This window comes from Zingiber officinale, chromosome 10A (assembly GCF_018446385.1).
Source record: "Zingiber officinale cultivar Zhangliang chromosome 10A, Zo_v1.1, whole genome shotgun sequence".
NCBI lineage: Eukaryota > Viridiplantae > Streptophyta > Magnoliopsida > Zingiberales > Zingiberaceae > Zingiber > Zingiber officinale.
The window spans coordinates 1,721,792-1,732,835 of record NC_056004.1 but is presented as its reverse complement, the minus strand read 5'-3'; the positions used below and the strand labels follow the sequence as shown (position 1 = coordinate 1,732,835).

At 48.2% G+C, this 11,044-nt stretch overlaps 3 protein-coding genes across 3 annotated transcripts; 1 reads left to right on the top strand and 2 right to left on the bottom strand.

Annotated features, from left to right (window-relative positions):
- Nucleotides 1-234: 234 nt before the first annotated feature.
- Nucleotides 235-2,702, bottom strand: LOC122028226 (BTB/POZ domain-containing protein At3g50780-like). Its single transcript, XM_042587256.1, has 3 exons — nt 2,296-2,702; nt 1,420-2,183; nt 235-1,357 (listed from the first exon to the last, which is right to left on the bottom strand). Exons 2-3 carry the CDS (start codon nt 2,059-2,061, stop codon nt 410-412), a joined length of 1,590 nt encoding a protein of 529 aa, XP_042443190.1. The 5' UTR covers nt 2,062-2,183; nt 2,296-2,702; the 3' UTR covers nt 235-409.
- Nucleotides 2,703-4,354: 1,652 nt separating this feature from the next.
- On the top strand, nt 4,355-5,932 carry LOC122026936 (pentatricopeptide repeat-containing protein At2g15980-like). Its single transcript, XM_042585691.1, has one exon. The coding sequence runs from the start codon at nt 4,384-4,386 to the stop codon at nt 5,917-5,919; it is 1,536 nt and encodes a 511-aa protein (XP_042441625.1). The 5' UTR covers nt 4,355-4,383; the 3' UTR covers nt 5,920-5,932.
- LOC122026935 (BTB/POZ domain-containing protein At5g66560-like) lies at nt 5,915-8,656 on the bottom strand. The gene is made up of 3 exons (XM_042585690.1): nt 8,071-8,656; nt 6,674-7,990; nt 5,915-6,606 (listed from the first exon to the last, which is right to left on the bottom strand). The coding sequence occupies exons 1-3, from the start codon at nt 8,176-8,178 to the stop codon at nt 6,106-6,108; spliced, it is 1,926 nt and encodes a 641-aa protein (XP_042441624.1). The 5' UTR covers nt 8,179-8,656; the 3' UTR covers nt 5,915-6,105.
- Nucleotides 8,657-11,044: the final 2,388 nt, after the last annotated feature.

Sequence of the window (11,044 nt, the reverse complement as noted above, 5' to 3'; positions counted from 1 at the left end):
TAATAATTTTTTTTCAAATGAATATATAATTAAAGGATATTGGGCTCTTAGACTACCCATAACACGTACTTCTCAATTTATGGACTAACTGGATTTATATATATATTTTCCAATCCCATCCAGAAGAATTTACAAGGAAGGCCCATTTCAGCGTGTGTAGAGAATACATGGGCCAATTAATTGCAAGACAATATAATATAACAAACAACCCACACGAAATGCCATCGCCAGATGAAATTTGGAATTTTGTTTGACAGATATTTTAAAACAGGAGGAACAATCAGAAAGCGCCTACCTTCCACAAAGTGAAGACAATCGACTTGGTGGTAATCCAATCACTTCTCGGTGTTAACCTACAGATCAAAGGGTGGAACTGAGGAACTTTTAAAGCCTAAAATTAAATTACAGGTCAAGTGCTGTCTGCAGATTGCAGAAGGCTTCCATGGTGTTCGACGTAAGGCCTTATGAAGGTCCTCCTCCACCACACCTCAAACGCCCTCTGCAGATTGGGGCAGTTGTCGCCCGACTTCAAGAAGATCCCCAGCCAAGATAGCAGGATGCTCTGCTGCTCCTCCAGCGGCAGCGTCAGGATCGTCCGGCCGATCCCTTCCTCGACCACCTTGCGATCGAAACCCCTGCTGCCGTGCTGCAGCCAGCCGTAATCGTCGATGAGAGGCTGCAGCCAGACATGCAGCAGCAGCTTGCGAGTGTCCTTGGAAGGGAGCATCTCCCCTTTGCCGATGCCGACGAAGAGCCTCGACGTGATGCGGCTCACCAGGTGACGCGACGTGACGGACACTCTCGAATGCAGCTCCGCCAGCTCTCTCTGGCTCGCCCATAACGAAGCGAACTCGTCGGAGGCCTGCCGGTCGACCAAGATCTCCACGAGCCAAAGTAAATTGTCCGCCGTCAGACTGATCTGCCGCATCACCGGCTCTCTGATTTCCAGAGACTTGTCCATGAAGCCGGGCTCCGAAGCATGCCCGAAGAGATCCAGCAACGAGCCTAAGCAGCGCCGACACGAAGTGTACAAACTCTGAACGTTGATGTCGACTGATCCATTCGCCATGATGTTATTCTCCTTGAGGAGCTTGAGGACCAACGATTTCATTTCGCGTCGTCCTCTGTCCTCTCTGCTCTCCAGGACCAGCTCCATTATTTGAGAGAGCGTGTCGCTAGGTGGGCGCGAGAGATCAGAGGCCACTCGATTAAGTATCGGGCTGATGCCGTAGTTACCATCCTGAAAATGTCGGATCGAGGACACCACGTTTTCCTCTTCTTCTCCTACCCAAGGCATTGCCTCAAGGTAATCCAGACATGACTTGATGCATGCATGGAAGCCGAGCACTTCAGCAACCTGTAAATTAACCGTTTTTTCTTAAAGCAAATGTGACAGTTAAACCACAAAGTTAAACCGACCTTTAAGATTCTGAGAACGCGTGGAACACTCTGCTTGATCAGCCTCTGCTTCACGTCTTTAGTGTACATGAACCCCACGGTCTCGACATAAATCTCAACGTCCTCGCACGCGTGAATTTCGATTTGGGGCACGGGAGATTGCCCGGAGAGCTTCTCGGCGAAGAAACTGCTGTACCCTGCGAGAATGCTCTTGTGAACGCTCATTCTCACCGAAGTGCCGCTCTCACCGTGCAGCATGACTTTGAGGTCGCTGGTCTCCGTCTGACCAAACCCAACGGATATCTTTCTCGGGACCTCGACGTTTTGCCTGATCTGTGGCCTCTCTTGGCCCTTGGATGAAGCTGGGACGGCGATGCCGGAGTTGAGGCATCTCTGGTCTTCGGCAATGAGTCTGGATCTCAGAGAAGTGGAAGCGAGTCGTTTCTCCACCGGGGGGAGGGATGCCCTCTGTACGGACGAGGCCTTGGAGTGAGGTGGAGATACTGCGGATCTCTGCTTGTCTTGAAGATTTTGGTTCTTGACTATTTTCTGGATGGCTGCGGGAGAAGGGCAGCACCAGAATCCTTCCGGGGTAACCGCGATCGGCACGCTTCTGATCCTCGCGTGCCCTTGTTCGAGCCTTCTTAGTGTCAACTCTGCCATTCTAGCAATGCCTGCTGAATTGTACGTTTCCAAGAGGGAAATAAATCATAGAAACCTTTCAAAACCCGAACTCCGAGCTATCAACAGTTAGTTCATGGCGTCATTCGTAGAAAACTCGGTTCCTGTTTATTGGTCAAGGTTTCAATGCACGAAAGATTCGAACTTTGTTAAGGACTGAAGAACAATAGCATGGCATCAGAAGAACAATAGTAATAAAATGGAATTTCAACATACCTCATCTATTCGCTTCGCTCAGTCCCTCCTTCCCCCTACTTTTCTCTACTTATCTTCTTCCTCCGGCTGGGCATGTAATGATGGTGAACCGAAGCGAATGACAAGCATGGAGGTAACAGATGGATGGAGTTGCAGATGACAATAAAAGCATTCTCTCAAACAATTCCCATCAAAATTCAAGTGGTGGAAAAGATGATAGCTTTAACTTTTTATAAATGAGAGTGTCCCCTTGTTGTTCCCGGCCATCATATTTTCTCTCAGACATAGAAAACTCCTTTATTATAGCATGCTAAAATAACCATCTTTCACATACCCTTAATCCTCCATTTATCCTTCTTCAATTTGGATGGAGGTTTCTCTATAAAACAAGTTTACAACATTGCTTGAAATGTAATCGCTGTGCATAGATGTCCAACTCTCATGTTCCAACAACAACACAGAAACAAATGAATGAAATAAGGCCACAGACAAAAAAGAGACCCCATGGTTGTTACTGTCCAAAGTTATGGATTAAGTAATTAATCCTCTTTCGCTTCTTTGCTTTTGTAGGTTTCCAAATTATTGAAGATCAGAACTTAGTTAGGTTAGGCTAGTGGGATGGGTAGAGTGCACATGCTTATGTGGTGTTAGGGTTTAGAAATGAAGATGCTTTCCCTAAAATATTTCTCCTTTGAATTATTGGGAGGTTCTCAAAAACACTGTTAACCTTTATCACAAGGAATGATCTGTCTGATGAATTAAATAATCCTAAAATTGCTTTGGTTTCTCACAAGTTAGTTTGGATGTTGCTCCTAATTTCTACTCCATTGTCTTTATTCAATATGGACTACATGTGTTTGTTAAAGCCTGATAATCAAATCATTAGACGGCATTCAAAATTTGTAACTTCCAAGTCGGGGTTTTCATATTAATATCAAGTTTAAAGATAATGGACAATTAAATGCGTGGATTCTGTACTTTGAATAGGGAGAAATTGTAGAAAATGTGCAGCAGTGATTAAACTCTGGTGAAAGCTTGTGCGGGGCTTCAGAATTATCCATGTATCGGATGGAGCTTGTGGGCTCAGGTGGTGTGGTGCAACAACAAAGCAGTCATTCCAGTCTGGAATCTTCAATAAATGTCTGGTGTTTACAGTAGTCTGTATGTCCAACAGACTGACGTTACAGTGAAAGCTGAAGAGGAGAACTCGGTAAAACCAGAGCGTTGGAGATTGGTACCACTGCACGAACGATACTTTCTCTTTTGACATTGTGTGTTTTTTGCTTTACTTTGAGCTCTTTCTGTCATGCCTGAAACAGTATGCTCTTGCAATGTGGAGGTGTGCTTACAATTTTGTAAAAAATAAATAAATGTTTTTAAATTTTTACCCAAAGAAAATCAAGAACTGGTTAGATGACACAGTACTGGTCTGGAAGTTTCACAAACCTCGAAGTTTATTGGAAAGAAAAGTTGTCTGCGATAGGAGCAAATGACTACATGAGCACATGAAATTTCACGGATCTGACGACCAACCTTCACCGTTCAAAACTTTAGTTGGGGCAAGTGCCGAGCATGCTGCAGTAAGGCAAATTAATAAGGGCTGATAGAACGAGGACAGTAGCATTCTGGTGGCCATGGAAGTCAAAGAAAGAGACGAAGACATGAGTCCCCTGATTACACTAACAATTTGTCTAATCTAATTAACTTATTTGATCCACCCAATGTAGCTTGATAGTTTATGAATGTAATAATGGCCTCAAGAAGACTATAAAGTGATAAGCTAAGTTCACTTTTAGAGTTGTTAAGCTCACTAAAACAATTTTGTGTTCACTTGACTACTCAAAAGTCATTAAACTATTTTTAAAATTTTAAAACAATTTAAATAACTATATAGGTATATCTTGTAGTACAAGGAAATCTTTTAGGACAAGGATTGAACTTATTTAATTTTAGTTTTTAGTTTTCTTTTTTTTTAGTCCTTATTTTTTACTTATTCCACCGCGTCTACGATCCTTTATCTGTTTCCTCTGAGTAGGCCCATTAAGTAGGCCCGTAACGGCCCATTGAATATTAACATGCCAGCCCCATCCGGCTCGTAGGGGCGCTCTGATGGCGGCGGCGACGCTGGCGAATGGCATGCGAAGGACGAAGCCTCTTCTCTCCTCCCCCACATTTCGTAACGCCGCCTCCGCCGCCCCATTCACGCCATCCCGCTCTCTGTCCTCGCCGGCGTACGACCTTCCACTTCTATCCGCTGATGACGAGGCCGTCGTATCTTCGGCCTTCTCCATTCTGCGGGAGCTCCGCTCCAAGCGCCGCTGGACTTTCCTCAAGTCCGTCCACCATCCGACCGGCTTCACGCCCGTCCAGTTCGCCCACGTCCTTCTCCGCCTCCGCAACCACGCCCGCCTCGCCCTCGGCTTCTTCCTTTTCACCCGTCGCCACTCCCTCTGCAACCACGACTCTCTATCCTTCGCCGCCGCCGTCCACGTGCTCGCCCGCCATCGTCGACGCGCTGATGCCCTCTCCCTCCTCCAGGCGGCCATCCGCTCCCTCGACACAGCGCGCTCCTCCTCCTCTGCAGCTGCTGGTGACGATGATAGCCCTCCGGAGATCTTCAAAACCCTAGCGAAGACTTACCGGGTCTTCGACTCCGCCCCCTTCGTGTTCGACCTGCTCGTACGGGCTTACCTCCAGAACAAGCGACTCGATCGAGCGACCCACATCGTCCGGATCCTGATGTCCCGTGGCATCCAGCCCTCCATCAGCACCGCCAACGCACTCATCCGTTCGGTGTCTCGCGCGAACGGCTCCGATGCGGGTTTCCAGGTTTACAGTCAGATCTTCAAGCCACAGGCAGTCTGCCATGGAGTCAGCATGAAGGTTAGGGTTTCTCCAAACCCAGGAACCTTCAACACCCTTCTCCTTGCTCTCTATCGCGAGGGAAATATGGAGAAATCGATAAAGATCAGAAACGAAATGGAGACTTTTGGTTGCGATCCCACGGTCTTCACCTACAGCATTCTAATGTCCGGATTTTGCGACGAGGGCATGATGCAGGACGCAAAGAAATTGTGGGAAGAGATGGCGACGAAGGGAATCAAGCCTGACATCGTCGCATTCAATACACTGATCGGCGGCCACTGCAGAGCCGGAGAGATGGAGGCCGCCGAAGATCTCTACAGGAACATGACGTTGACCGAGATCGAACCTACCGTCACCACGTTCGAGCATTTGATCGGCGGCCACTCCAAGGCCGGCTGCGTTGATTCCGCTCTGCTTCTGCATCAGGACGCGAGGAGGAGGGGATTTGGGTTGCAAGCCTCGGTCATCGACGAGTTGCTCTCGGCAGCACGCGAAAAGGGAAAAGTCGCTGAAGGGATGAGAATTCTGAGGGAGGAGACGACGAGAGAAGGGTTTACACCGAGCAGGAGGAGCTACGAGGTGTTGATCGGAGGACTCTGCGAAGAGGGGGAGGTGGAAGAGGCGGCGAAGCTTCAGGCGGAGATGGCTGGTAAAGGATTTGGGAACAGCTTCGAGGTTTACAATGCGTTCGTGGAGGGATACAGGAAGCGAGGGGATATCGAGAAGGCGGAGATGTTGAAGGATGAGATGATTACGATGGGCATAACGATAAAAGTGTAGCAAGTAGTCTCTTGTGATTGTGATTATGCTTCTTCAGCCAAGCATCAGTGAGATCATACAAATTCCTCTCCGTAAGCTCAAAGTATGGATTAATACATCAATTCGACTCAACTTTTTAAGATTTTCTCACCATTTACTCTGAACAATCTCGACACTGCTAATTGCTTCCACAATTCATGTCGCCCTTCAAGATTTCCTCGGCCGCGCCACCGTCCCGTGGTGCGGCACGCACACCTGCGTGCCGAACTTGCAGCCGAGCCGCCGCACTAGCTTCCCCCTGCTGCTAGCCGCCGGTCCTCTGCCCATCCTCTCAATCGCCTTCCGCAAACTGGAGCACTCGCGCTCCAGCCCCTGCACCCGGCTCCGCATGCTGTCCATGTCCAACCTCAGTACCTGGTTCTCTCGTATCGCCGACGATATCCTCCACGTCCCCGTCTCCCTTTTCTCCTCCGTGGCTGACGCCAGAGTTCCCTCTTCCTCCTCGTCCTCCGATGCTGCCGTCGCCATCAGCGTGCCGGCGATCGCCCGCCGCAGCTGCAGCTGCTCGAAGAAGAGCACCTGCACCACCGTCCGCAGAGGCAGCCGCTCGTTCTGCGCCGCGTGTGTGCACGCCTCCAACGTCAATTTCTGGCAGTCCATGGCCCCGCACACTCTCTCCCTCTCCTCGTCGCTCATCCGGGGATGCGCCTGTGGTACGAGTAAATGCCATTCATCACATTGACATATGAACAAACGCCTTGCGTGGTCGCCGTACCTTGAGGTAGACGTCGACAGCGCGATAGAGCCCGTCGTCGAACGCCCTTGCCTGGTCCGGCAGCGCCAGTGCGAGATCGCAGAACTTGTCTGGCTTCAGGTTTGCGTCGGACGCGATCTCCGAGAGGAACGAGTCCACCAGCTTCCCTGCCATTAACATCTTGTTCTTATCAACACACGGGGGTGATTCATCCTCGCAGAGCGCTGTCGCCTCCATTTCCTCGAGGAAGTAGCTGATGATCCGCTCGATGCAGTCCACGTCGTAGAGCGTCTCGACGAGGTAGGAATAGCTCGGCATCAGTAAGTCGTCCAGCGTTGCGTGCTCGAGGTGCGACGCTATTTTGCGCTCCAGCACGCTCCGGGAATCTACCGACGCGCGGAGGATGTTCGCCGTGCGGAGGAGACCGAAGAGGAAACGGGTGGTGATCTGCCCGGAGGAGGTATTGTTGATCTTCTTCTTGTTCGAATCTGGAAGGTTGCTGATGACGGTCTCGAGGAGCTCCTTTTGCTCCGCCTCCGATGGCATTGGGTGAGAAGCGGCGGAGGCAGCTGTCTTAGTGTTTGTTTGATGGTGATCCGAACGCGAGAGCCCCGGAATCGACCTCTTTGCGTAGGAGATGAGGGAGCCCTCGATCACCTCGGCACTTAGATCCTTGTCTTTCATAGCGGCGATCACTCGCTTGTAGAAAGGTAGGCCGAGGGTCGCGAGGTCCTCGAACCAGGAGTCGGCGACCGCTAGGGCAGATGTCACGCCGGATGAGCGGACGCCATTGCGCCGAATCCCGTTCCATAGGGCGGGGACTGCGGAGTGGGAGAGTTTTGTTGTCTCTGTCCTTCGGCTGCCGCCGTCGGAGACGGGCCAGTCGAAAAGGGAGCTAAGATTGGCGTCGGCGGACGCGTAAGCAGTAATGGAATCGACGCACCGCTGGACCAGGCCGAGATCTTCGGCCATAGGGAGCAGATTCTCGCAGGCCTTGAGGGCTTTAATCGAGTCTCTCAGGCTCCGGAGCACCGACTGGGCAAAGAACCGCTCCGTCCTAGCGACCAGGTTCTCCTCCGCGAACTCCTCCTTCATCTCCAGGTACTCAGCGGCGCAGCGGACGGCGGCGACGTTGCCGGCAGTGATCTCGACCTTGACTCCGTAGCAGAATTTGGCGGCGGCCTCGAATATCTCTGCTCCGCCGGGGCAGCCCGGTAGCGCAATGCGTTGGAAGTCCTCGTCTACTTCGATCTCATCTTCCTCTCCACCTGCTGCGTTGTTCTGATGTCTCTCCGCAATCAACTGGTGAAGCTTTCTACTTTTGGACATCAAAGGAAACTGCTAACAAATCAGAGTTAGATGAAAGAAAGAAAGGAAGGGAAAAAAAACGATAAGAATCTTGAGGAACAGCACTTCACCTTGTGCAGATGAAAGCTCAACTCACCAACTTCGATCACAATATCAGTAGGCAAACCAGTAGTGCAGAACCATGCTTGGCCACTGGAGCAAGCTTTCTTGGCTGCCATTTCTTCCCTGTATCCAAATCTCCCTCGAGTCTTCCAATCGATCAGTGGAGTTTCAAACTGTTCGCAATTCTCTGCAAGATCCAATCTTTGGCTTATCGCACCACTGTGGTTCAAACCGGCAAGGGGCCTCGGATATAGCAAGCAGGGGGGAGGCGAAGATTAAATGCTGCTCCTAGGTCAGCAGGGGATTCCAAGTGGGCGAGATGAACGAGGAGCATTTTAACAGAGTTTTACCTCAAAAGTAGTTGTCTTGCCCATTTACTAATACTTTCGCACTTGTTTAATTCCAGGCTTTGCCTCATAATCCTCAGCAGAATCTCACTACGGTGAGGGAGGCATGGGAGGTGTTTGTTTAATGCCCCATATAAGTGGCTTTATGTTCTTTCTGATTGGCAATTCCTCACTACACAGCTCCTTCTTAGCCTCCCTTGGTTCTCATCCTTAATGACCATGGAACCTTTTGCAGGCACGGATCAGAGCTCATCAATGTCCATCCACCATTTCGCGTTCCAGTATACATTGACCGTTATAAATGCTATGCACAATTCTATATCCTAAATGGACTGCAAATTTGTATTATACTTTATTGGTATATGCTTGTCTATAAGCATTTGCACAAAATTCCCACGAGATGGCGAGCAAGAACAAACACGCATGTTGATGGCATCCTATGCTAATAGCCAACTACTCTTCCCAATCTAATCCCACTATTTGGATTAACTGTGTGAAGACATGTGCATATAATGATAGGATAAGATTATTATAAATACGAGAAAGTAAGAGACGGGCAATGCCAATGTCAGGAGCAAGATTTGCATGGTCTAGTTAATAATTCTGGGAGCATATCAAGCAGTCCATGGCTTATGTTTGGTCTATAGTAATAAACACAGGTTCATCACTGAGAGAGCAGATTGCTGACTACGTCCTGCTTGTGTCAAGTGGACCAACAAAAGTTACAGGCGCACGCTGCTTTGGGGGACAACTCAATGGCCTACGGCCACTTTTGGTGTTGCTGATGCAATCAGCTTGACTTGGTGATCATCTGAGTGCTAGCTTTTGAAGCTTTTGGCACGATCAGAATGCTACTAGTCTACCTTGTCATCATGGTGTTTCTACTTGTAGCTTGATGTCTGACTTGCTAGACATTCGCCAACATGTATGAGTATGTCACGCCCCCAGAAGAGTCCCTGTCCGAGAAAATTTCGGCAGCATCTCCCCTGTACGACGGACAATCAAAATTTTCTACAAGCACTAAATACTCAGCCACAGGCGGCTGGAATAATAACAGTAATGAAAATCAATCACCACGCAGTTTATATATATATATTCAGCCTCTGGCTGACACAACCACGCAGTAATAATACTCTGACTCGAAATCAACCCTACTCAACTACACTCGTAAAGCCAAATCCGATTTTTTTCTTACCTCTTCTGCCGTTCAGGCAGGCATGTAGTAGAGTAAATTCAAATCATACGAAAAGTTCATCCAACGGAAAGATTCCATACAATATCCATATGTAAGTCCAAAACAAAACTAAAATAATGTCTGATAGCGAAAAGCTAAAATGAAACAACTCAAAAACCAGCAGCGGAGTAGCACTACGTGCAGTGGGGACTAGCGACTGGAACTCCCTAGCATCAACCCGAAAATAACAACAATGGAGGCGGGGTGAGTCCAACACTCAGTGCAGTTGATATGCAAAGTAAAGAAATAACACCTAACACTAATCATGCGTGCCTGATATAAGAAAGATATATATATGCATCAAGTAAGCAGGAGAATCTTTGTACTAACCAGTCCGAGTATAAGGTCAAGCGGTCAGGGGTATAGGAATCCTGTATGCATGTCAAACATAGGTATCCAAACAATATGCGGCATATAAAGCAGCAACCACAAACAAGCAATAAATGCATCATGCATATGATGCCAATGATGCGTCCTGGTCACCCCGACGCCACCGATCATCTCATACAAAAGTGAGGCCGAGTGGGTAGGGTTATGACAACTCACTACTCCTGATGGGTGACCGAGTGGACGGGATCTTGTCGAGTACACCTATCCTCCTACCCCAAATCATAGATGGGGGCGCAATGCTCTCAACTCCGGTACTCAAAGACGGGGAGGAATCCTGCCGGATAACACGTTGTGTCACACTACCCATGAGCGGACCAGCGGTGCCTAACAGAGTCCCTGCTGCAACACACTCAGCCTGAATCGACCACTAACCCATGAGTGGTGGTGTGTGCAGATCCATGTAACTGGCGATGTGCTCAGCAATAATGGAGCGGACTATCGCACAGCATGCAATCATGCAAATGATGCATGGCAATAACCATATAAATATCCTGACCTAATCCATATATATAGAAATGTGCACCCTAGGTCAAAGAATCATATCAAATCAAGGTACACAGAAGGTATAAAAACCTAGGTCCTGAACATGGTCAAGCATGGCATATCACTACCCCTATAAGCATATATAAACAGGTAAAATATACCTGAGATGCAAAACCAATCAATCAATCAAGCATGTAAGATTTGGGTAGTGATTAACCGAAAACAGATAAGAAACACAATTAATGCAGCATGTTAATTTAATTACTAAGCATATCAAATGACATAAGTCAAAAGTACCCGCCTCCAATCGAAATGGTCCAAATCTGACTCCGAGATACTCGTCTCGCGTCAAAGTCCTGTGTCACCAATGTATACATTTTTATTTAGCTAAAAAATTAAATGAATAGCTAAATAAAATCCTTAATAACAATTTAGGGAAAAACCCTAAACTATAAACCTCAACCTACCTAAACAAAGTCTAACGATAAATTAGGGTTAGTTACCTAATCCCTAATCCACCATTAGATC

What these genes read in the sequence shown, in the direction of transcription:
- LOC122028226 (XM_042587256.1), bottom strand. Translation starts at nt 2,061, where the DNA reads ATGGCAGAGTTGACACTAAGAAGGCTCGAACAAGGGCACGCGAGGATC. An exon ending in GCGTTCTCAGAATCTTAAAG is followed by an intron (nt 1,358 to 1,419) that starts GTCGGTTTAACT and finishes GTTAATTTACAG; the next exon opens with GTTGCTGAAGTGCTCGGCTT.
- LOC122026936 (XM_042585691.1), top strand. Translation starts at nt 4,384, where the DNA reads ATGGCGGCGGCGACGCTGGCGAATGGCATGCGAAGGACGAAGCCTCTT.
- LOC122026935 (XM_042585690.1), bottom strand. Translation starts at nt 8,178, where the DNA reads ATGGCAGCCAAGAAAGCTTGCTCCAGTGGCCAAGCATGGTTCTGCACT. An exon ending in TGAGCTTTCATCTGCACAAG is followed by an intron (nt 7,991 to 8,070) that starts GTGAAGTGCTGT and finishes ATTTGTTAGCAG; the next exon opens with TTTCCTTTGATGTCCAAAAG. An exon ending in CTGTCGACGTCTACCTCAAG is followed by an intron (nt 6,607 to 6,673) that starts GTACGGCGACCA and finishes CTCGTACCACAG; the next exon opens with GCGCATCCCCGGATGAGCGA.